The 24,088-nt window shown below is 41.5% G+C and overlaps 2 protein-coding genes across 2 annotated transcripts in view; one reads left to right on the top strand and one right to left on the bottom strand.

Annotated features, from left to right (window-relative positions):
* Positions 1 to 24,088, bottom strand: part of LOC150083475 (uncharacterized) — a 66,142-nt gene that overhangs the window by 39,271 nt on the left and 2,783 nt on the right. The gene's annotated exons all lie outside the window — the stretch shown is intronic.
* On the top strand, positions 247 to 23,983 carry LOC150083476 (cytochrome P450 4V2-like). The gene is made up of 11 exons (XM_090378505.1): positions 247 to 352; positions 531 to 643; positions 740 to 825; positions 1,460 to 1,650; positions 11,316 to 11,385; positions 12,994 to 13,120; positions 14,847 to 15,044; positions 21,410 to 21,583; positions 23,306 to 23,372; positions 23,451 to 23,630; positions 23,820 to 23,983. Exons 1-11 carry the CDS (start codon positions 247 to 249, stop codon positions 23,981 to 23,983), a joined length of 1,476 nt encoding a protein of 491 aa, XP_090234631.1.

Genomic DNA, 24,088 nt, shown 5'->3' with positions numbered 1-24,088 from the left:
GTTATTCCTGCTACATAGAAGTATTGTTCACCTGTCCTTCGAAGTACAGTCATTGATTTTGGACCGTTCTCTTCGAAATGGCGCTGTTTATAAACTTACCTCAATAACTGTTTCACAACAGTTCTGGTGGAAGCGAAGATGAGTTTGATTTATTTGTTTTCGTACGCCAGTGTCTGCAAATGCTTAGCGTTTATCTTCTGTGTCTTGATTTTAAGATGGCTTTTCAAAAAGGGACGTTCTTTGTGGATGATTTCAAAGCTTCCTGGTCCAATGACCAGACCAGGACTTTTAGGTCACATAACAAGAATATATCCCGTGTTCAAATATGCGCATCTGATTAACCCAAATGTTAGTAAGTACAGATTATGTTTCATACAGAATTTTAAATTATAATTTTAGAATAATAAATCGAAATCAGAGAGAATAGATGCTGCTGTTTCATATTGGTGGACCCTTGGAGAGCCTTTAATATCTCTATTCCAATATTAATGATATACCTCTGTTTTAATATTAATTATTTTATCTTCCAGTTCTCCTACAGATATTGAATGGGTTGGCTGTGCTGTACTCCAGTGACAGATTGTATTGGTTCCGAGTCGGTGCTGAGCCAGTGGTAGCAATCTATAAGTCAGAAACTATGGAGGTAAGAAATCGTTCTCCTTATGAAACGTGTGAAGTTGGCAGTTTATAAAAATTTCTATGTGAATGTATTTTCACTGTGATGTCTACTATATTTTAGGCTGTTCTCAGCAGTAATTCCATTCTGGACAAGGCGTTTTTTTACCGTTTGTTGCACCCTTGGTTGGGAACCGGATTGCTAACCAGGTAATATTCCCATACTTCTTTAATATTCATTTAACTGTAGTTGAAGGGTTAATGCCTTCAAAATGAATCAAGACTCGTGCCCAGATCCAAAATTTTTATCCTTAGAGTACTTCCAATTGCCCACTAACTCCAGTATAATGTCATAGAAATTGTTTAAATGGATGAAAACGTTTATCAAGAAGTTTTACCATAATTCAGAGAAAAAAAGTAAAGTAAAAACATAAATCGAAAAACTAGAAAGGTATTTGAGCACATTTTGAGAAACCAGAGATTAATGAAACATCGTAAACCATAAAACTATAATTTTTCAAGGAAAGTCTACACTTTACATTGGGTAAGACATAATTAAAGATCTGGAGTACTATTTTTTAAACAACTCACAAGCGTTTTTAATAAAAACACCTAATCGGTTGCTTTATAGGGAAAAATTCATCTATCCCTTCTCTGACAACATTTTTTTCTCTTGTTGACTGAGCGTGGAGCTTTAACTTTCATAACCAACTATTTTCGGTTAAAATTCTTCCAAATTTAAACCTCATTTCTTATTTAATTGTTTTCTTTATCTATAAGATATATAGCCCATTAGAAGTCTGAGATATTCTTGGTCATTTACAACCTGCCAATATACTTGCAGTACTGGTGAGAAGTGGAGAAAACGAAGAAAGCTGTTGACCCCAACGTTCCACTTTAGGATTCTTGAGGATTTTCTTCACGTGTTCAACGAACAGTCGATGCTATTTGCAAACAAGTTAAAGCCAGTCGTTACGAAGGATTACGTTGATATTGTACCAATGGTCACCATGTGTACGTTGGATATAATATGTGGTAAGGTTTCCTTTTTGTATTTATTTTCTTTATTTTATCGAATTATACCAAAACACATTTTAAACTTTATGAAACAGTCGACAGTTTTGATAATAGTCTTCAAATGGATTTGGAATTATGGGACAATTTTTATTTCCGCATTAGCTTTGCTATCTGACTTCATTCCATGTTTAGCTGTTAAAGAAGTTATCTGATGATCCTCAGTGACGAAACTATAAGCATAATCGTATTGTTGGATTGATTATAAAGTCTGTTTTATTCTTACCGAGATCTCAAAATTTCCCAGCATCTTATGATCACCAAGATTCATCAAAAAGTACAAGTCTTTTGCAGGATGCAATGATAACATCTCATGTTGTTCTCGAGCGTTTCATTTCCTTTTTTCCTATAGAAAATTCAGTATCTATTAGAGCTACCTTTTTGCTCGAAGTACAATCCGAATAAGTCGTGGCATAGATTCCATTATATTATTGAGGGAGTTGAGCTCCAGATTTAACCATTCTTCCATGAAGTGTTCGTCAGCTGATGTATTGTGGTAGGGAGAGAATTGTGAAGTCCTCTCTAACATAAAAGGTCGAACTGTCCTTTCCAACGTATCCCAGACAATCTCAATTGGATTCAGATCTGTAGAATTTTGCAGCCAGCGTTCCCAAGGTTCAGGAACTTTGGGAATGTTCTTCGAACCATTACAGTTTTTGCACAGTGGATAGTTGAATTGTCGTCTTGAAAGAATCCATCGCATTTCGGATAAAAATGAAGCCTTGAAGGATGAAATTGGTCTGAAACGAAAGACGGTTATGCATTCGGAGTAAAAAGACCTTGTAACGAGATAAGAGGACCCAGTTAGTACCAATAGAACATAATCAATACCATGTTACCACTTGAATGGGAGATACGGGAGTGTGGAGACATGGCTTCATGAGGCTCACGTCATACCTTCACCATACGACTGATGCGAAAAGTAAATCGAGACTCATCACACCACATGATGTTTTTCCACTGTCCAATCTTAACTGCCCCGGTACCACTTTGGCGGTCTGGGTGCACAGCGTTCTTATTGCTTTGATCTAGCGTTTATTAGAGTGATCGTAGAGCTTTCCACAAGGTACGAACATTGTGTTACCATAAACTGTTTATTTTGTGTTGCAAAATGTCTAAAGAACTGACAGCAGCTCAGCCACGTGCTAAGCTAAGCCTGACTAAGTTATCTTGTGAGGAGATGGACGTTCCGGTGTGCGACGATCCAGTATGTGACCGTGCATGCTATATGGAAGAAAAAGCTTCCAACGACTCGTCAGTTATCGAGTCGGTGCAGAGAACTACCGCGAAGCGGCTCGGAGAGGACTCCTCCGATGAGAACGGAGATCCACAGGAAAACTTCAAGCAATTGAAGAAAGTTCGCAAGCAGCTCCACGATTATATGTTCAACGACTCGAACAAAGTAAATAGAACGGCGATGTATAAAATCCTTAACATGTGGGACCAACTGGAAGCAAAGGCTATAGATGTATATGCCGAGAACCAGTCGCTCAAGGCGATGTTGAAGATGAGTCAGTCCTCAGTCAACGTAGTGCCTACTTCGTACGCAGAAGTCGTGCGAAACAAGACGAGCTTACCACGTAAGAAGGCGAAAGTGCACGCCGTGTTGATAAAGGCTAACATAGATTCTTTAAAGACCAGTGAGGATGAGAAACAAGTTGTTTTACAGACTGTAAAGCCTGTTCTTAAGAGTGTCAATGTTCGTCGTTTGAGAACTATCAAGGACACTGGAGTTGTGCTGGAAGTAGCCAGTAAAGAAGATGCTCAAAAGATTTTAAACTGTGAAACAATTAAAGCAAAGGGAATGGAAACTGAAGTCCCTAAGAAGTTAGGCAAGCGCCTAATTATTTACGACGTTGATCCAGAAGTTGAAAAAGCTGATTTCCTATCTGAGATGTTCGAACGGAACTTCAGTTCTCGTGGGATTGATAGAGCTCAATTCCAAGCAAGTGTTGTTGTCCGGTCTATTGCAAAGGTTATAAACAAAGATACCAAAAACAGGATTATTGAGGTTCCCACAGAGTTGCGGAACATCCTGATCGAGAACGGCAGAGTGTTCCTTCAGTGGTCGTCGTACAAGGTTCGTGACATTTTTCTTACAGTCAAATGTTTTAATTGCTTTGCCTTTGGGCATCAAGCAAGAAGCTGTAAAGCCAAAGCTGTATGTGGCCACTGTGCTGGTGAGGGACATTTTCAGAAGGACTGCCCTAAGAAGGCCGAGAAGCCTACTTGTGCGAACTGTTTGAAGCGCGGAGGTACTACTGACCACTCAGTGCGTAGTAGGGATTGCCCTATCTACAAAAGTTATCTTGAGGTGATAAAAAGCAAAGTTGCTTATGGAACAGCTCAATAGGCACTTACTCTGGTACAGTTCTCTTTAGGTCAGATCTCCTGCCGCTCAACAGACAGTGTTGGGTTCCTTCTGACTGTCAGTCTCCCCCGATGTGTGCTGCTTTTTGCAGTTCTCAGTCTCAGTTTAAGCTTGTGTAAATTGTATAGAAGTAAGTAGTGCTTGCAGCACTACTGTAAATAAGAGTATTCCCGCATGTTAGCAGAAGTTAGTTTTGTGTAGCAACTGCTTGTCGTTGCAAATGTACAGTTTGTGAATATGATAATTGATGTAAATATCAGAGCAATCAGATCTTAAATAAAATTGTGTAAATAGCTAAAAAATTAAAGGATAGTAGCGACCTGCCTCCACGGGGCTAGGGATGGTAAACTTTCCTGCTGGATCTCAGCAGGAAAGGCTAAATAGGTCGAAATAGGCCAGGAAACGCACCAGATGAGTGTACATATGATGATGATGTCCAGTCTTGGCTATAGGGCAAACCAAATGCGACAGTGTGCCCCAACCTACGCAGACATGCTGAGGAAACCTGCCGATAAATTGGCAACCACTAGTAAACAAATGAAAACGAGGAAAGAAGCCGTTTTACTACAGCAACCAAATCTTGTCATACTAAAGCCTGCTACAGATGACGCCCCCAAGACAAGTCAGGGAATTAAAACAACTGTAATCACCAAGTTAAACGATGATCTGAAAACCACAAAGATTAAATCAATCCGCAAGGCCAGAAAAACCGGAGTAGTTATAGAAACGAAAACACAGGAAGGGTTAGCCAAAATCCTCAGAAACCCAAAAATTCAATCGCTGGGACTAGTGGCTGAAACTCCAAGAAAAAAAGGCCCGGCAATAATAATTTTTGATGTCAACAAAGACCTGACCCCGGATGAACTTAAAGAGGAGTTATATTATAGAAACTTACAGGACTTTCCGGACGCGGAAATGGATCAACTAATAACCCCGAAATATAAAACAAGATCTAGGAATGGAAATGCCACAAACTGGGTGGTCGAGCTTGCCCCATCAGTATGGCAAAAAATAAGTAAACAAAACAGAGTTTACATTCAATGGGGAAGCCACCGTTTTAAGGAGCATGTGGCTGTCCCCAAGTGTTTTAAGTGCTACCGCTTCGGCCACACCACCACACACATGCAGACGGACTGACCCAACCTGCGGGCATTGTGCCGAAAAAGGGCACAAATACAACACATGCCCTAATAAATCCGCCGAGCCCGTCTGAGCGAACTGCAAGGCACAGAAAATGCAACATGACCACTCAATCATGGATAATAAATGCCCTGTCTACCTAAAATACAAGAGGCCATACACCAGGCCCGAACCGATTATGGGTACGCCGCATAAATGCTATAACACCAAGGAGATTAAATTATATGTCGTCTCGCTGTATTGTAGGCCAGGGGAAGACATCCTACCTGCAATCAGATATATGCAGAACTTCCCAACGCAAAAATCGTCATCGGCGCTGATGTTAATTACCGCTCACAGCTGTGGCACAGTGAGACTGTAGACAGTAGTAGTAGTAGTAGTAGTGGCACTTGATGCAAGAAAGCAAGTGTAGGAGCTTATGCAGCATCAGCCAAAAAAAAAAAAAAAAAAAAAAAAATCACACCATTCCCTCCAAATGCCTGTCCAGTTCCTCCTTAAATTTATTTAACCTATCAACTTCCACAACGACAGATGGAAGTTTGTTCCAGCAATTAACCACCCGCTGGCTAAAGGCAAATTTCCGCACATCTATTCTACATCTGTCCTTTCTTAATTTGAACTTATGTCCCCGTAGGTTCGTATTCTGAACAAGTGGGAGGATCCCATCAGAATTCAGCGTGCTCAACCCATTCAAGGCCTTATAGACCTCAATCAGATCACCCCGCAGGTGCCTAGTCTCCAGCCACTGCAATTTGCAGAACTTAAGCCTCTCTTGGTAAGAGGATCCCTTCATTCCCCTCACCAATCGTGTTGCTCTTCTCTGCACACGCCCAAGCAAATCTACATCCTTCCTAAAATGAGGCCTCCAGACCTGTACGCAGTACTCAAGGCGTGGCCTGACCATTGCCTTATACAGAGGGACAATCACCTCCTTTTCCCTGCTAGCAAAATTCCTATATATCATTGACAAAACCCCATGACCTGCCCTAGCAGCCTGTCTACATTGCTCAGAAAACTTCATATCTGACTGCACAATTACTCCCAGGTCTTTTTCATTTTCTACCACCTTAAGTGTAGTACCACACAGTTGGTACGTTTCTCTGGGGTTACTTCTACCCATATGCAGTACTTTGCATTTGTCAAGGTTAAACTTCAGTTGCCACTTCTTAGCCCATCTGCCCAAATTATCTAGATCCTGTTGCAGTAGCACACTGCCATTACTGTCATTAACAACCCTGCCAACCTTCGTGTCATCTGCAAACTTCGACATTAAGCCTGATATACCTTCATCAATATCATTGATAAATATACAAAACAACAGTGGACCCAACACCGAACCCTGTGGGACTCCACTAATAACATTAGTCCACGAAGAGCAGCACCCATTGATTACCACCCTCTGTCTTCTCCCACTTAACCATCCTTTTATCCATTGTAGCAATTTACCCTTAATACCATTCTGCTCCAATTTGTACAGTAGTCTTCCATGCGCAACAGTGTCAAAAGCTTTCCTGAAATCCAAGTATTCCTCCAGACGTGGGAATGGCCAGCGACTGGAGGAATTCCTTGCAAATTCCACTCTCACCGTAATAAATCAACCAAACAACCTTTTCTAGTACTCTTTGGGAGGCCACAATCGATGTGACCCTTGCAACCAGATCACTGGCACGATATCTCTCGAACTGGACGGTACATGACTCATGGACAACATCCGACCATCGGGCCATTACGTTCCAGCTGAAACGGTCCATTGCTTGCTCACCAATAATAAGACAGATAATGCATAGATATGCCCTCGCCAAGGCAGACTGAAACCTCTTCAAGCAGATGCTGGCCGACTCCTCTCACAGGCTTCAAATAAGTGATTTCCAAGCACTAAATTCAGACCAACACCAACGTGCTGTCACAGACGTGGCAACATCTCCATCAAAAGGAAGACCCCAAACTGGGTGCAGTCCCTTGGTGGGGCCCCGAGCTAGAAGCCCTAAGACGCGAAGTAAATCACAGACGAAAAATTTTCCAGCGCGTGCGCAGATCATGGCCAGAGGCTGAGGTAGAAGCCCGCAGGCAGCAGTACAGGAAAGTCCGGAATATCTACACCGCATTAATTAGGAAGCGGAAACGAAAATCGTGGGAAGACCTTGTTTTTACTTTTAGCAACTCGGATCCCTGGGGGGTAGTCTTCAAGGTAACTACCAACAAGCTCCCCAGAGGTGAAGTAATCCCATCCACAAAGACCCCTCTTGGAACTATAACCACGAGTTGGCACGCATCGATAAATAACATACTTGATGTAATATTCAAACAGACAGCTGCTCCATCCACTTCGCAGCAAATACAACTGTGTGACGACAACAAAAGTTACACCACGCAACAGCAGGAGCCTCCATTCACAGCCGAAGAACTCAGTATCGCAGCCTCAAAACTGAGAGACAGAAAATCACCGGGACTAGACTTGCTAGAACCGGAAATTGTAAAAAAGGTGGCGGAGTACAATCGAGAGCTTCTCCTTAATCTATTTAACCATTGTCTCCAGCGTGAATGGTTCCCAACAGACTGGAAAATGGCAAACATCAGGCTAATTTTGAAAAATTCTAGCAAACCCCATGACCGACCAGATTCCTATAGACCCATCGCTCTCTTGTCAGTAATAAGCAAGTTGTTTGGGCATCTTCTAAGACAAAGAATAGAAACATATTACAATGCCAACTTACTGTCCCCAAATCAATATGGATTCAGAAAGGGTCGTTCCATTGTTGATGCATTGGAGAATATCATTGAAGGCGCAAAGAGTACGGACAGAAAATATTTCTTAGCCATCTCAGTGGACTTTGCCGGGGCGTTTGACGCACTCTGGTGGCCAAGCGTCCTCGGCAGACTCCGTACAGCAAATCTCCCTAGCAACCTGTACCAATGCATAAAAAATTATCTATCACAGCGGTGCATAACCACCAGGACACCTTATAGCAAAATTACGCGCCAAATCTACAGAGGATGTCCCTAGGGCTCTGTCCTAGGTCCCTACTATGGAACATCGTACTTGATGAGTTCGTGAACACAGACCTGCAGAATGTCCAATCTCAAGCATATGCAGACGACTTAGTCCTTACCCTTGCCGCTGATACTAGATCCCAACTGGAAGCCGCAGCAAATAGAGCACTCGGAACTTTACAGGACTGGGCCTGGCACAACCACCTGGAAATCTCACCAGTAAAGACCAACTCCATCCTGCTTAAAGGCTCTCTGAACGTAGCGAGGCCACCTCAAATCAAAATCCAAGGGGGAACTATCCGGTTAACAACTGAGATGAGGTACCTTGGAGTGATCTTGGATGGGAACCAATCTTTCACACCACACCTGAAATATCTACATACCAGATTCGAAAATATACTGCGCTAGTGGCAAGAATCGCACGTTGGGACTGGGGACTGAAGCGACGCGCGCTCACCCTCTTCTATAAGGCTATGTTCACCCCCATAATCACTTATGCATCTGGTATCTGGTTTCCAAAGGCCACCACAGCAGTTAACAAGAGGAAGGTTGACTCGATTCAGCGTGTCATCCTGCTCACCATCACCCGGGCCTGCTGCACAGTCAGCACACATGCCTTGCAAGTGTTGGCCGACCTGTTACCTCTAGATCTAGAAATCATCAAATGTGGTTTGCTTAACATGCTTTCCAAAGGTAAAGCTATCTCCTGTCTGGATTTTACTACCGACCCCTCAAATAACATCAAGGCCGAGAAGAAGCGCTTCACTGCATACTTGCAGCAGGTCTGGCAGTATAGGTGGACACAGTCTACAAAAGGAGAAGTCACCAGAAAATTCATTCCTACAATAGCAACAGTATACCCAAAATCTCCCACATGGTCCTCCCCCGCCCTATACGTCACTTTTTTGTTAACTGGCCATGGATCTATCAGAGGAAAGCTCACTGCACTCGGGATCACCGAAAACCCACAATGCCTCTGTGGTTCCCTCGAAAGTTGGGATCACCTGATGTACGAGTGCGAAATATATGAAGATTTGAGATGCCTCCTCCTGTCTAGGATACATTACCTACCTAAAAACCAAGAACAGCACATCCTCGAAAGAGAAGAAGATTATGTCGCCTTTACGCGCTACGCACAAGATTTATTCGCAGGACGGAAGAACCTACCATGGATATATTCACTATTCCGATCATCGTCCAAACTAAGAGAAGACAACCACCTATATTTTGGGAATCAATGCAGAGGCCTACCAGCAAATGAGACTACACCACCACCAGATCTAAGAAGATCCAGTATAGGACAACCACAGCTCCATTCCTGTTTATATCCCTACTGACGACCGGACCTGAATGAGAAGAGCAAGAAGATTCTGCCAAATGGTGATCACGCTTGTGCCCTCTTGCACGGCAACTTTTGTCCCACTTCCATCCCTTACTTTCGCCTGATGGATGTATTCCATTGTACCTGGGGGATGCCTTCTTCTTCCTCCATATTTCTACCTGTCCCCCCTTTTCTTGACTTAAAGCCCACCCGCTCTAACTCTTTTTTTTTATATTGGTCTCTGTCAGGAAGCTTAGGCGACCCTGCAGAGAATAATGGGCAGCCTGGCTACCTCCTACAGGTGTGTGCGGGCAACGTGGGGTTCCATCAGGGGCCCTGGGCCAAATGTCAGGACACCCAAGAGAACCCAACGCAAAAATACGTATTCAACACAGAACACTTTTCTGGCATTTACAGTAGTTCTGTATTTCTTCACAATGTACATATGGCGCACATGTGGGAAACCACAGGGAGCGCCTGACCCTAATACTATGCACACTATGTCCAGTCTTAGCGTTGGCGGCACCACTCAAGTCTTATCTTTCGACATCTGACATAATCATAATACTACTACCAGATCCCAGAATCCGCTGCAAGTTTCCCAGATAGAACGGTTTCTGGGAAGATTCCCCAGGAGTGCAGTAAAACACTGCAGAGTTTTATGCTATAGAGCTAGCCTTGGGACCACATTAAAACTAATAATTATCAAAGGTGTATGGTTTACATAGATTCTTTAAGCCCATTACAGGTTTTATCAATGATGAAATATAATCCTCTTCGAGTCCTATCCAGGGTTCAGAAGAAGTTATATTCCCTTTATGAATCTACATTTGACATTCGGTTCTGCTGGATACCAAACCACATTGGGATCAAGGAGCTGGCCGATGCTGCAGCCAAATCCACACAATACCACAACAATTACGCATTCTAGTCCCCTGTACAGACTTCAAGCAAGTGAATACTCCCAATGGCAATAATCATGTCATGGACAGGTAACAAAGTTATATCAGTTTCAACCTGCAATCCAACATTGGCAGTCTAGTGTGCGCAGGAATCGTAGAGAAGGTGTTCTTGTTTTCCCCTCTTTGTAGGACATAGTCGTCTTTGCGTATTCTCTTCTGCTGAGGGCAGATGACTGGGACACCATTTTAACTATATTTTAACAGAATGTTCTCGTTTTAGATATGAACGATATATATCTTTTAACCGTTTTCAGCCACCTGACTGAAATATACACTCAGTGAGATACTCAGTCAGTCCTATACACTCAGATAGATACTATCTGACGATGACTAATTATATTTCCCTTGGTGTTCAACCCCTACTGTTCTATTGAGTGTTAACAAAATGCCCCTGGTTTTGTAACTTATAAAAAGAATAGGAAATTTCTTACACGGTTCGTTTTATGTGGGTGAGTAACTACAAATATAATTATGAATTTCATTTACTGTACAAGAACACTGAGCAGTGGACATTCCATTAAGAATAGAACTTGTTTTACTGGTTTGTGTGTAACGAGGTGTTTTAGTCCAAAATAACAGCTGTGATTAATTTCTTTCATGTAGAAGTTGCGCTTGCTTAGAGTGCTTTATTTTATTTTTTTTTTGATATTGTCCTTGGTGGAATAATTAAATGATGCAATACAAAAAAAGTAGCCGTTAAAGAGAACAAGCTTGAAGTGCAGATGTAGAATTTTTCACGATTTACGTTGATGTAAACGAGAAGAAGAATGCTTATATATAACCTTGAATTCAGAAATATTTTAATAAATGATACGCTGCTTATTTTCCCCTAATTTTGTAGAAACGGCCATGGGAGTGAATGTGGGGGCGCAGGAGAACAGCGACTCGGAATATGTGAAGGCAGTCTATGAGTAAGTAGAGCTTTTTTAACATTTAATAACTATAATTTGATTTCTTTTTTTAATAGGAGAGGTGTTCAAAATGTAGTGGAACCATCGCTGTTAAAAAACTTCTTCTCCTCTTCTACTTAGGATTTATTCCGTTATTACAACGGTTCTCCTCAATCTAACCTAACATCGAAAAGTCATTCCTTTATTTTTTTTTTTTCCATTTTCTTCTATCTTCCCAATCTCTGTCCACCAGTCCTCTTCTTCTATGCTCTCATACCCGCTATACCCAGGTCCTTCTTGGTCTTCTCTTTCTACTTCTCCATGGTATCCATTGCATAGCTCCTCTGGACAATCTGTCGTCCTCCATTCTCTTCACATGGCCAAACCACTCCAATCTTTTCTCCTCTATTTTATCTATGATGGATTTTTGGACATTCATTGCATTCCTTATCACGTCATTTCTAACTCTTGAAGACCTAGACGTTCTTGCCGATCTTCGCCAAAAATCTATCTCAAAACGCCCAAAATAAATCTGGCTTTATTTATTTTGACGGATGTAGTACCTCTGAGTTATCGAGTTACAAACAGTCCAGATATGTTCCCTACCAAGTACGCAAACCGGTTAAATTTGAGGCTATGTGTGAGAAAGGATCTATAAGATCTGAGGAATTTAGGGTATGTCTTTTATATCCATCCTCAGCCACACATAAGATTTAAGAAGGGAATTCTTGTCATGGTTCGCAGCCAAACTATCTCGTAAAACCCATTCACTAGTTATAGGTGAAATTAAACATGCCTATGCCTACATTGATGTACCAACCAGGCTCTTGTAATAATCATTGGAACATTTGGCATAGTACAGCAGATCACGTCCCTTACTAGATGAAATCAGACGTAGGTTCATTTGCTCTACATTCTTCTGTCTTTCAACATGAACTTAGAGGACCACAGCTTTACATCTATTCAGTTCAAATTGAGTATCTATTCAACTCAGTTTGAATTGAATAGATACTCTATATCAATGCTTTGACCACAGATCATCTTTGCACACCTCACTGAAAGTGAACTGAAAAGGTTTACACTGTGAACCCATATACGGTGTCATTTCTAAACTCGCAAGTTGGATTTGGCGTCCAAGTGGGTTACATGAAAATAAGAATTTCAAGATCTAATTTATGGTTCAACAGCGAATTCAGAGAGAGAGGCTTTCAAATGAAGAAAAGGTATTCCGGGAGTTAAGGTAAGTGAGGTCCCTTACCAAACTCAATTTGATGCTGGATGAGGGCCACTCCTTGCAGAACCAAGGAGTGGCACTCATCCTCATCTAATAATATTAATGGATAGGAGCAATATGGCCAAAGTCACTTTTGCGCCAAAAAATAAATCCAAAGAACAAAAATCCTAAAGTCATACCGGTCTCAGATTACAAGTTAATTATAAAGAAGCGATGTCTTGAACAATGGCAACACTTCTGGCAAAGTCAAGTTGGTAACTTACTCACCCAAGAAAAACTCAATGCTGTCTAATAATTTAGCAATACAGTAGTAATAGAATTATTAAGATTGTTATTTACTGCGATATTCTCTTTTGTTGTCTTTTATATTCGTGATGTTGATTGTTTTCTTTCAGCGCTGGGAATATGTTTATGCACAGGTTGACGAGACCCTGGCTGTGGAGCGGCAATATTAATAAGTTCATGCCCGGAGGGAGAAAATACGAAAAGACTTTTGGTGTTTTACATGACTTTACCACGAAGGTAAGTAAAGAAATTTAGATTTCAGTTTGTTAGTTTTTCTACAATGAATAAATAAGAATGAATATTTGCTGTAGTGGTCACGCAGAAAACGTTTATTGCATTTAAAGTGTGGTTTTTCAATGGCAAGAAAAGCAGACCTGTTAATAAAGTGGGCATTATCTTTGGGACTTCGATAGAACTGTGACCCGTTCTAAAATCGGATACACCAAAGGGATTTTGTTATGTTTAATTCGAATGATCCTAATTGTAAAAATATTGTGGTTTGATGGACCTAATTGAGGTGACTCATGTAGAAGAAGTGTGAGCCTTGCTTAATGTATTGCATCTATAATAAACAGACTTGATTGATTGGATATTTGGGCGCTTACTTCTAAATCTATGGCTGATATTATATAATAAAGTTTTTTAGTAAACAAAGTAGTTAGCATTCGTAATCCTCACAACGTGGGCACTTGTGCGTGGTAAGGGGCTTGTTTTGGCTTGTTTGTCATGCTCTATGACCCGTGGATTTGCCGGGAAGGTGTAGACAGTTGGTTGATGGGCCAGCCTTGATACAACACTTTGGTTCCTACTTCGGCCAAGAGGGAAGGTCACGAGTGAGCCCGTTCAGGATCAATCTGCTGACAAGTCCACTTGCTAAGGTCAAGCCTACTCCAATAGGTCTCCTTCCCTTTGGTCCAGGGAGCCGGACCTGTTGGATGTATGGGTATAGTATTCAGGTAACTCTGGCGTTAATTCCCTGCTAGTTAATGGGTGGCACATTTCCTGCTACCATTTCACCAGTGTCGCTTGCTGTGCGCAGATGTGGGAAACCACAGGTGGCGCTGACTCACGCTATGCACACCATGTCGTTTGCTGTCGTGACCACCGATGTATAAAATTTCAGCCTTCGTCAGAAACAGAATAACTGGATGAATTTTTCGATTGCAACTTTCAGGCCGAATCCAAACGTGAATCAGCGATTCCATTTATTGGTTTAAAAACAAAAACTTAGTGGAAAGCCTTTTTTTTTCAGACATTTTTCGTAGAGCTATTCCTAAAAGTGCACTAGTTTCAATGCCAAGTATTCGGATGTAGTTTCATGATTTAATATTCAGCCATCTTCTTTTTCTAACTGCGCCTCCATAAATTCCATTTGTATAAGCTCGGTGTTGAACTGACATCTGCTCAATTTGTCCATCTATACGACTCTTGCTTTTGTGTAGAGAACCTTCTTTCAGTCTAGCTCGTCTCCTTCTGACTGAGTCTTCAGTTTTCACCGGTTGGACAACTGCATGTCGAACAAAATGAAAGAAAGGCTGGGAATGAGCTTTTCCTTCAGTAAATTTGTTTACATTAAGAAAAGCAAGTACTGTAATATAAAGCCAGCATCAGAGCGTTCTGAGCCAGGGCTGTCTACGTTCAAATGGTTGCGTGTCACATTTTTTAAACATCGACAAATTTATTGTAAACATTTCCTTCGATACAGGTCTTAAGCTTTGCATCACATTGTCGGTTGAAAAGATTATTTGCCCTCATACGAACTAATATAAGAGAAATAAAATGCTCCTCTAACATCAATGTTGAAATTGAATAAAGCAAAAGCTTTTGTTTACTAATCAACTGAAACATTCTTTTATTAATAAAAAAAAACATCTTTTAATGAGAATTTTATTGTTCTTATGATTTTTAAGAAATTTTAGAATATTACGAAGAAAACAAGGAAGGAACACTGTTCTTTTCATAGGTAATAAAAGAAAAAAAGACAGCTTTGCTAAAGAAAATAAATCTTAGCGAAAACATGAAGAACAGAATAGAGGAACCTCGAACCACATTTTTGAAAAACCGACGAGCTTTCCTTGACCTCCTTCTAGAAAATCACGTGCATGATGGGGATCTAACCGAGGATGATATTAGAGAGGAAGTGGACACTTTTATGTTCGAAGTAAGTTAAATATTCTGGATATGCTTATTAATTAATTTCTAGACGCCAACCTTTTTCAGGACGAATAAACGAATTCAGTCTATATTTTAAATTTTTAGAATTTTTTTCGTCTTAAAAAGGTTTTCTATACCCGTTTAATAAGTAACATTTTTTAAACATTTACCAATTCATAAATCTTAAAGCTATTATATATATATATATATATATATATATATATATTGTAATATGTTAAAAGTATTGAATTCAACAGCTTAAGTCCAATCGGAGTGTGCACTGTTACGTGGTGAGGCGACCACCCAGTGATGGTGTTTAGACTTCCAGATAGGCATCATCGGGATCTAACGCCCACAGCCTGGGTTCCAGGCTGACATTACAGGAATCCGAAGTGTTTGCCGTGCTCTGCGGCCCGTGGAAATTCGGAAAGAAGAATCATGATGATGGAGGGGGGGGGGTCTTCAACACACCATTTTGGCACATGCACCGACGAGAGGGGTGGCTAGTGGTTATGCTACGAGGGCCATCCATGTCAATGATATGTCCTGACCCTCTTGGTCCCAGGGACAGGATTCAGGCTGGCGACGGTGCGGGTATGGTGTACGAGTAGCCCTGGGGTCCCACTCCCGAACGCGTTTGTTGCATGCCGAAAAGTGGGGGCAACATTTGGGCTCTGTGATGAGGGAGCCAGGCACTAACAATAATAAAAAAGCTATGAATCTTGATAAAATAATTTTCTCTGGAGCCTCAAGCCGATCCATAACAGAAAACAAACCGATGGAACAAACAATGCCAATGTAGCAAAGAGACCTAACCGATGGGTCCTACTCCAACATTCTTCATTATAGTTTAGCAAACTTGTCGCCCTTCCTCATACAGAATGGTTTGGAGAGATTAGCCAATGATGCCGCTAAATCAGTTAAGGGGCTTCGTTCTGGGGACTTCTTAATCGATACAGAAAACAAGCATTCAGAGCAGCTACTCGGTAGCCATTAAAAGGACTTCCATGCGTAACGATGGGAAGTTAGTACAAACTAGAATCCTCATCTTACGTTTGACTCTCCAACAGCCCCTAACTCAATAAAAGCTGGGAACATAAATTGCAATGTACCACCATGTATCCCAAACACACTGCGTTGTTTTAAATTCCAAAAACATAGGCATTCGCAGATGGGCTGCCGTGGAGCGACCGTTTGTCCTCGTTGCGGTGCAAAAGACCGTGAGAGCACTGCATGTACAACCATCAAACCCAGTTGCGTCAACTGCTAAAGTGGGCACTCTGTAATCCAGGGCATGTCAGGTGGAAAGAAGAAAAAGAGATACAAAGGCTCAAACCCTTAAACCCGGGGCTGAACATATTCAGATAGCGAAAAGAGCAGTCAAGCTAATGAACACAAAAAAAGCCTACATATGTGGAGAAACTTGCAGGGAAACATTCCCTGACAAGAAGGTACCAGATAAATCTTGGAACTCTTTGCCGAAGAAGAAGAAATGTGTATAGGCCAATGTCCATTCCTTCCACTGAGAGAAAAATCCAGGATTGAGAAAATAAGCCCTCAGCCCTCCGTAAACCATCAAGGATACACCAAATATAAATAATAACCACACTAAAATTCTTACAATGGAATTACCGTGGATTCTGACGGAATCGTGATGACACCAAGGCCCTCTTGCGTAGGCACGAGCTAACCTGCTTTTGCTCGCAGCAGACATATTTAAACGCAAATGAAGACCGTTAGATGAGCAAATTTTCAATTATTTGTAATGACAGAGCCGGGATTGGGCCTGCTCACGGAGTCACCGTCAGTCATCCTTGTGGGTAAGCAGCTAGCATAAGAGTAGGATTTCTCTTAATTGTTTCTTCTATCTGTTTGCAGCCTGAGAACGACATCTCCCAGGCAAAGCTTTATGATTTCGTTCAGCAGTTGCTGCCACCTTTTCTGTTACTAGAGTACATATTTAAAAATACTCTAAGGGGAGGGGGGGAGTGCTGCCATCCAGGAGAGAGGAAAGATTATCGAGCGTACACTAGAAAAAAATGATCTGACCGTTTTAAATATGTACTCTAAGACGTTCTTCAATGTTCTTATTCGTACATTTTCTGCAATCGACCTCTCTGCACGCTTCCATTCTCTTCTCCGTGTTTGTACATGGGAAGTTGTAGACAACCTTTATTGGGGTAATAACTTCTCTGTGATATCCACCTTTTGCCAAGTGCGATCATGCCCATCTGTTCTGGACACCACGGTAGAAGATCGATCACGCCTACTGGAATGGCTTTAAACATCACGCAACGATTAATACCCCCACAGTCAGCAAGAAGCATCAATAATGCAGTTACGTACGTCACAGAAAGTATTGTCCAAGCAGCAGCAACTATACAGTAATTCTCAAGACATCGACTCGGTTTCCACCATTTCCAAAGTCATGGTAGAAACTAGACGTGGGGATGTTTCTTCGTTTTCGCACCTCAGATAACCTAACAGCCTTCAAACGTGCACGCGCCAAAGCACGTTACGTTAGACGTCAGAGTTAGGAGTCTTGGATCCGCTTCACATCTTCCATTACCCAGCATGGTTCGCCTAAGCTTGTCTAGGACAAAGTCCGAAAAATGAAGGGCAGATATACAATGCACACTGTATCGATTCTAGATCATAATGGGCGTTCCTCTTCAGCCCAAAACTGCAGAGAAGCACATCAGACATTTTCCGAGGACTATCCCCTTTGGAAAGAAGATACAGAAGAAAGAAGATACAAGTTGAACACAATGTAATTTACGAAGTGGCCAAACAATCATTACCAGCCCAGAATAGTAATAAAGAAAAAAACTGTGCTCAAATAACCAAAGACAAATATCAACTGCAAACCAAACGGAGGTAACCACACTACCAAGCGAATCGCTATCTGAGTGGGTAAGTAAAGTATTGACCACCGTCCCAGTTTACATATTTTTAGATGCCGTTCCAAAGCAAAATACCGCAGTACCTACTACTTCTGATACAAACCAAACAGATTGCATGGACTTAGAAGATAGCTCACACCAAGATGACCAGGTACTAGAACTATTCACTGACGAGGAGATAGACATAGGAAAACCACACTTTCCAAAGAAGGCGAAAGGTAAATTTGAGCGAAATAAACCTTCAGCCCTCGAAAACAAATCGAGGGTTTATTAAATCCAAACAATGCATACTTTTTTCCAGTGGAACTAGAGGATATCGTAGTAATTTAAATGACATCCAAGCCCTCCTCTCGCAATGACTTTGTTGCTTTCGGCCTACAGGAATCAAATCTAACCGCACCCAACTATTTCCCTCCGGAACTACATAATTAATTGGAAATATCGTGTTGCATACAACACGAACAATCTGGCACATGGAGGTGTAGGGCTGATAATCAACTCCCAGATACCCTTGAAACCATTCCCACCAAAAACACAACTTGAAACAGTTGCATCACGAGTCAACTTTAACTTAACTATCGTTTCACTATACCCCTAATATTGCCCTATATATTGTCCCCTAATCAAAATGTCAACTATGCCGACCTAGAAGAATTAAGTACAACTTCCTCAACCCTATTTTATCCTAGGGAACCTCATCGGTCACCATCTGCTATAGGGAGATCAAAACTTGGACAAATTATTTAAAAACTTACTTAACCAGCGCAATTTAATTACTCTCAATAATGGCGCACATACACTTATACGCATTTAACTGCAGGATCTACTTCGGCTAACGATATTTCTCTATGCTCAGCAGCCATGTATCCTCTATTTGGATGGACTGCTGGTAGCAATCAGTTGGGGAGTGACAATTACCCAGTGATGTTCCTCATTGATACCACCATTCCCTACTTTTCTGACCGAACTGCCAAATGGAATTTTTAAAAGCAAAATGGGATATTTATACAAGCAATACTGGAAGAAAATGAGGTCCAACAAATGTCCTTAAACTTGGCCTGGAAATATATATCTGACGCGCAGTGGACCAAGCGATTCCAAAAGAATCCAAAAAAATGCACACGAGGACTGAACCTCCTTCTTGCCATCTCATCTAATAATCGGGGGAGCAGATCGCTGCACTTTACTCCGTCTCTACAATACACTGGTCCGATCTAAATTATGCTATGGGTCCCAAGTATACGCGTCTGCAAGAAATAGTCTACAGAGATGGCTATACCCAGTTTAGAAGAACTCTTCATTGCATACAAATGGCACACGCCGCACACAATACCCTTCACGGCTACAAGCCGGGGGGTTTACAGTAAAGGCTAATACAATGTAATAAACATGGATGAGATAGGAGAAAAAACAATATTATTGCTAATTATACAAGTGTAGGTTTAAACAGTGGAAAAAATTAGAAAACTTTACATATGAAAATATTTACACAACAGCATGTTATCAAGTTAAATTATTCACCAGGGAGCAGTCCTTTTACAGCGCTGGAGTCATCTGAGCAGGCGTAGAAAGTTGGAACACTGTGGTGATGGATCCATGGCAGCGATGGACAGGTCCTTGGGAGCAGGTGCTAATGTCCTGTGACGTGGTCCTGAGAAGGAAGTCGGAGTAAGTTCTGCCAATATTTTTTATCCAATGCGAACTTGTAGAGGTCGCCATCCAAGGGGGGTGTATGTACTGCAGCATTTGCACAGGTAAGAACCGATCGGATAACTTTAAGTGGTTTGAGGTGGCTTGAAGTACTGGGTTGGCCCGAAGGCTTGGTACTAGGATTCTCCATCCGCAGTTAGCCAAGAAGTCTAGTTCCGAAATAATGCCAACCATCATTTTTACAGCAAAGACGAGTCTTCTCTCATGGATAATGGCAGGAAGACGTCTGATGTTTAGAGCTGCCGCCATCTGGGTGGTCCTTGGTGCAGGGGGAAGACGAAATTTCCATATGGTCCACTTCAATAGCCAAAATTTCGCCCGCAAAAATCCGTCTCAGATGCGTTGTGGCAGTTGAGGTCCAGACTTCTGCGCCATAAAGTATGACCGGATAAACATATGTCTTAATATATCTGCACCCAACGGCCTGGTCATGGACATGCATAAGTTGTTGCTTAAGCATCCACCGGAGTCGATAGAACTTTATTTGTAGATGGTCTAATGTGTAGTAGAAACGAGAGCTTCTGGTCAGATATAACGCCCGGATCGGTGTGTTACTGAACAGCAGAAATCTCAGATCCTGTTATGTTGGGTTGCGTTTCAGCGAGACGGTCAACTGTTTCGACTTCTCAGGATTGACCACCAAGCCATCCGCTGGAGCATTTCGAACATCACCTGTCCAGAGTTTATACATCAAAACAAATGAAACACCTTTCTGTTCGACGAACTCAATAGTCGCTAACATATACTTTAAAATGAAATCCCTCCAAGAGTACCCTAAGTGGACATTCGTTTTCCAATCATGATGAAAAGCTCTATAGAATACTCGCCAGACTGCTAACCGTCCCTTTGTGGTATTCACGCCCAAGAGCTTCTCAGAGAGATTAATATCACTGTAGACAACACTGCCCGTCACCGAGGCATCTCCCCCTTCCACCCTGGGATGTTCACGTTCGACCATGAGACTTCTCTATTCATAAAGGGGGGGGGGGGAAGTCAGCAATTCACTATCTGTCTACTTAAAACTGTTACCCATCGATCTACTTTGATTTCCTGCATAATTTCACTAATGAATCGAAATCAGAATAATTAACCCTGGGATCCGCTGCAGTCTTTCCAGGCAGTACGTTATCTGAGATGATTCCTCACGAGTGCAATACACTGAAGAGTTGTATGCTGTAGAGCTAGCCTTGGACCACACTAAAACTAATACTTATCAAGGTATAACATCGATTCTTTAAGTGCATTACAGGTTCTATTCAATGACTGATAAAATCCTCATCCAGTCCTGTACAGGATTCATCAGAAGTAACTCTTTATGAATGTAGATTCTGCATTCATAAAAAGTGAATGTCGAATCTACCCACGAGAGCCGAAGTACACGTAGCTCTTAACTTAATTGTATATCAAAAATAAATGCACGAATTTATATAATGAAATTCATGTTTTTACTTTCATGCATTTGTCTTTTTGAAGAAAAAATTAAAGAATTAAATAAGTTTTTATCAAAATATTTTCTGAACGTGCGGCTTTATACGTTTATTAAATTAATTTGGTTCAGCATTCATAACCATTAAAGGTAAATAAAATTTCAGTTATCTAACGCGTCTTATAAAAGAGGACATGGAACTATTTTAATTAGTGACAAACAGTAACTGAAATTTTTCATTTCTTTTACTTCAGCGATCCATCTTTTAAATTAAGGTCGTTCTAGGAGAAATTCATGACTCAAAGAGTTTATTTCGATACGTTTATATTTCAGGGCCATGATACAACAGCAATGGGCATCAGCTGGGCCTTGTACAACATCGGACTCTTGCCTGACATACAGAAGAAAGTACATGAGGAACTGGATGGAATCTTCGGCGATGATATTGAGAGAACAATCAACTCTGATGACCTACGACGAATGAAATACCTGGAATGTGTCTTGAAAGTACGTAGTTTACTGTGCTTGTTTCTTTTCTGTAATTTAATGACACTTCTGAAAATAATATTTTTAAGGCATTCAATAACAGTGTACACAGAAAAAATATAAAAATTTCCGAAGATAGAAAACGATATGTACACTGAGTGGACAGAAATCAAGGGATATCAACCTAGTAACGGGTAGGCCCACTTATGCGTTCCACAGGTATTTCCATCCATGTTTGCTGCACCGCTATCCATAATTCCGTCGCATTCCTAGTGGAGGTTCCAAAACTCGAATGGACATCTCCCCATCATCCCAAAGATGCCCCAAAGGGTTCATGTCCGGTAGACGGGGAGTCCATTCTGGTGGTAAAATCTCCGTAATAATCTTCGAACCGCGTTCTAGTCACCACGGCTCTGCGGGGAGGTGCATTTTTTTGCTGGAAGAGTCCATTGCTCTGTGGGTGCACAATGACCATGAAGGGATACAGATGGTCTGCAAGGAAGGACACGAACCTGGACCGTTCATAGATGCCTCTAGACGTAAGAGAGGTCCCAGCGTGTGCCAGTTGAACACGCCCCAGACCATTACCGACCGTCCATCTGCCTGAACAGTTCCTTGTTGACATGATGGGTGCACAGCTTCGTGCAGTTTCCACCAGATACGCACCCTCCCGTCCGCTCGAAATAATTGGAAACGGGACTCATCGGACCAGGAGATCCGTCTCCAATCATCCAAGGTCCAGTGCCGATGTTCTTTCGCTCAGTTGAGGCGTAGTCTTGTGTCGTGGTGTTAGCAATGGGACTCTGATGGTTCGGCGGCTCCCATAACCTCATGCGGCTAATGATCGCCTGATTGTCTTGGTGGAGACGTTTCTGGCATCTCCCTCGTTGAAGTCGGCGTTGATTTGTACCCTTGTCCCTTTTCGGTTGGCTGAAACAATGCGAGACAGACGTCGACGGCCACCTTCATCCGCCACCACCTTTCTCCGCCACAGCACTGTCCACGATGAGATGTTATTCCGGAAACATCGAACTATTATCGAACTAGCATCGTGAAATTTCTGTACCGCTTCCACGAAAGATTTACCCATGCGTCGAGCAAACACCATCATCCCTCTTTCAATGTCGGTTATCTTACGACGTTTATCCACATTGCTATCGAATTACCGTGTACGTGAATGCAGTGTACCTATATACCTGCCAAACGGTGCGTTCGTCGAATAGCGAGAGGGGTGACAGCGTTGCGTTGCCCAGGAAACCCATGAATTCTGTCCTTTCAGTGTATATATGTAGTGCATGTTATTATTTCAAATGGGTAGGGGCTTGTTTCACTCCTTGGCTGAGTTAATCGGCAACTGGATGAAAAACCCGAGTTCTCAGGAGAAAAATAAAACACTCCTGAAACCGACTAACTCAAGCACGTTGTGGAAAAGGTCCATAAAAATTCCTCTCATCATTGATGAGATTCAAACTCAGGTCTTTTCCCGGTGTGGAGATGACGATGATTATACCACGCACGAGGGTATGATATCTACTGTACATTCTTCAACAATAACATGTTATTTTGACATCTAATAGAACTGTCTACCAATGCGTACAACAAAGCAAATATTTAGTTTTTATAGATGTGCAGAGATTTGAATAACCAACAGGGTTTTGCTGATTAGCAAGGTTCAAAACGATCATTTGAATAATGATTAGTTAGAATGAATAATGATTGTTTCCATTTAACGTTTTAATATAGGAATCTCAACGATTATATCCTTCAGTGCCTTTGATTGGACGACAACTTTGCGAAGACACAGTCATAGGTAAGTGTTATATTTAATGTTGTCGCAGTTGAGTCATTAGCTTGTGTGCGTGACATTTAATGATTTTCCAATTTTCAGGAGGGTACGTTGTACCAAAGGGCACCAACTGCATGCTTCACATCTTCGGTCTTCATCGAGATGCAGATGTGTTTAAAGAACCGGAAATCTTCGATCCAGATCGCTTTCTTCCAGAAAACTGTGTGGGACGCAATCCTTATGCCTACGTTCCATTTTCTGCTGGACCAAGAAATTGCATTGGTAGGTAGAAGTAGGAACAGTTTTTGTTCATTTGAAGACGTTTTTAGGAGGGTAATATTTATAGTCCTAAGAACAAAGATGTTAAAATAATCAATAAAAGCATTTATGGATTTTACGTATTCTTAATTTTTTATATTTCCATCCAAACACAAAGAAATATCATTTATTTTTCAACCTTTCTATCTCTAGGTCAGAAGTTTGCCATGATGGAAGAGAAAACTGTCATAGCTAACGTTCTCCGTCGTTACAGTCTCAATTCCCTTGACCCCAGGGACCAGGTTTACGTGCTCATGGAACTAATCTTAAGAAATTATAACCCTCTGAGAGTTCAATTTAAGGAAAGAATAAGGTGATTGCACAAGACATCGAAGTGGGCAATGGAGTTAGGTTGGTGTTGCGCGAATGGTTTCCAGACATGAGTTTTAACCTCCGAAGCAAAATGTTGGAAAACTACTGAA

This window comes from Mastigoproctus giganteus, chromosome 7 (assembly GCF_048544385.1).
Source record: "Mastigoproctus giganteus isolate SK-2022 chromosome 7, ASM4854438v1, whole genome shotgun sequence".
In the NCBI taxonomy this organism is placed as follows: Eukaryota; Metazoa; Arthropoda; class Arachnida; order Uropygi; family Thelyphonidae; genus Mastigoproctus; species Mastigoproctus giganteus.
The sequence above is the reverse complement of the archived record's forward strand: the minus strand, read 5'-3'. Positions and strand labels throughout refer to the sequence as shown.

Excerpts from the sequence above, each read along its gene's own strand:
- LOC150083476 (XM_090378505.1), top strand. The coding sequence starts at position 247 with ATGATTTCAAAGCTTCCTGGTCCAATGACCAGACCAGGACTTTTAGGT. Across the intron at positions 644-739 it reads ATAAGTCAGAAACTATGGAG|GCTGTTCTCAGCAGTAATTC; the intron begins GTAAGAAATCGT and ends ACTATATTTTAG. Across the intron at positions 23,373-23,450 it reads TTGCGAAGACACAGTCATAG|GAGGGTACGTTGTACCAAAG; the intron begins GTAAGTGTTATA and ends TCCAATTTTCAG.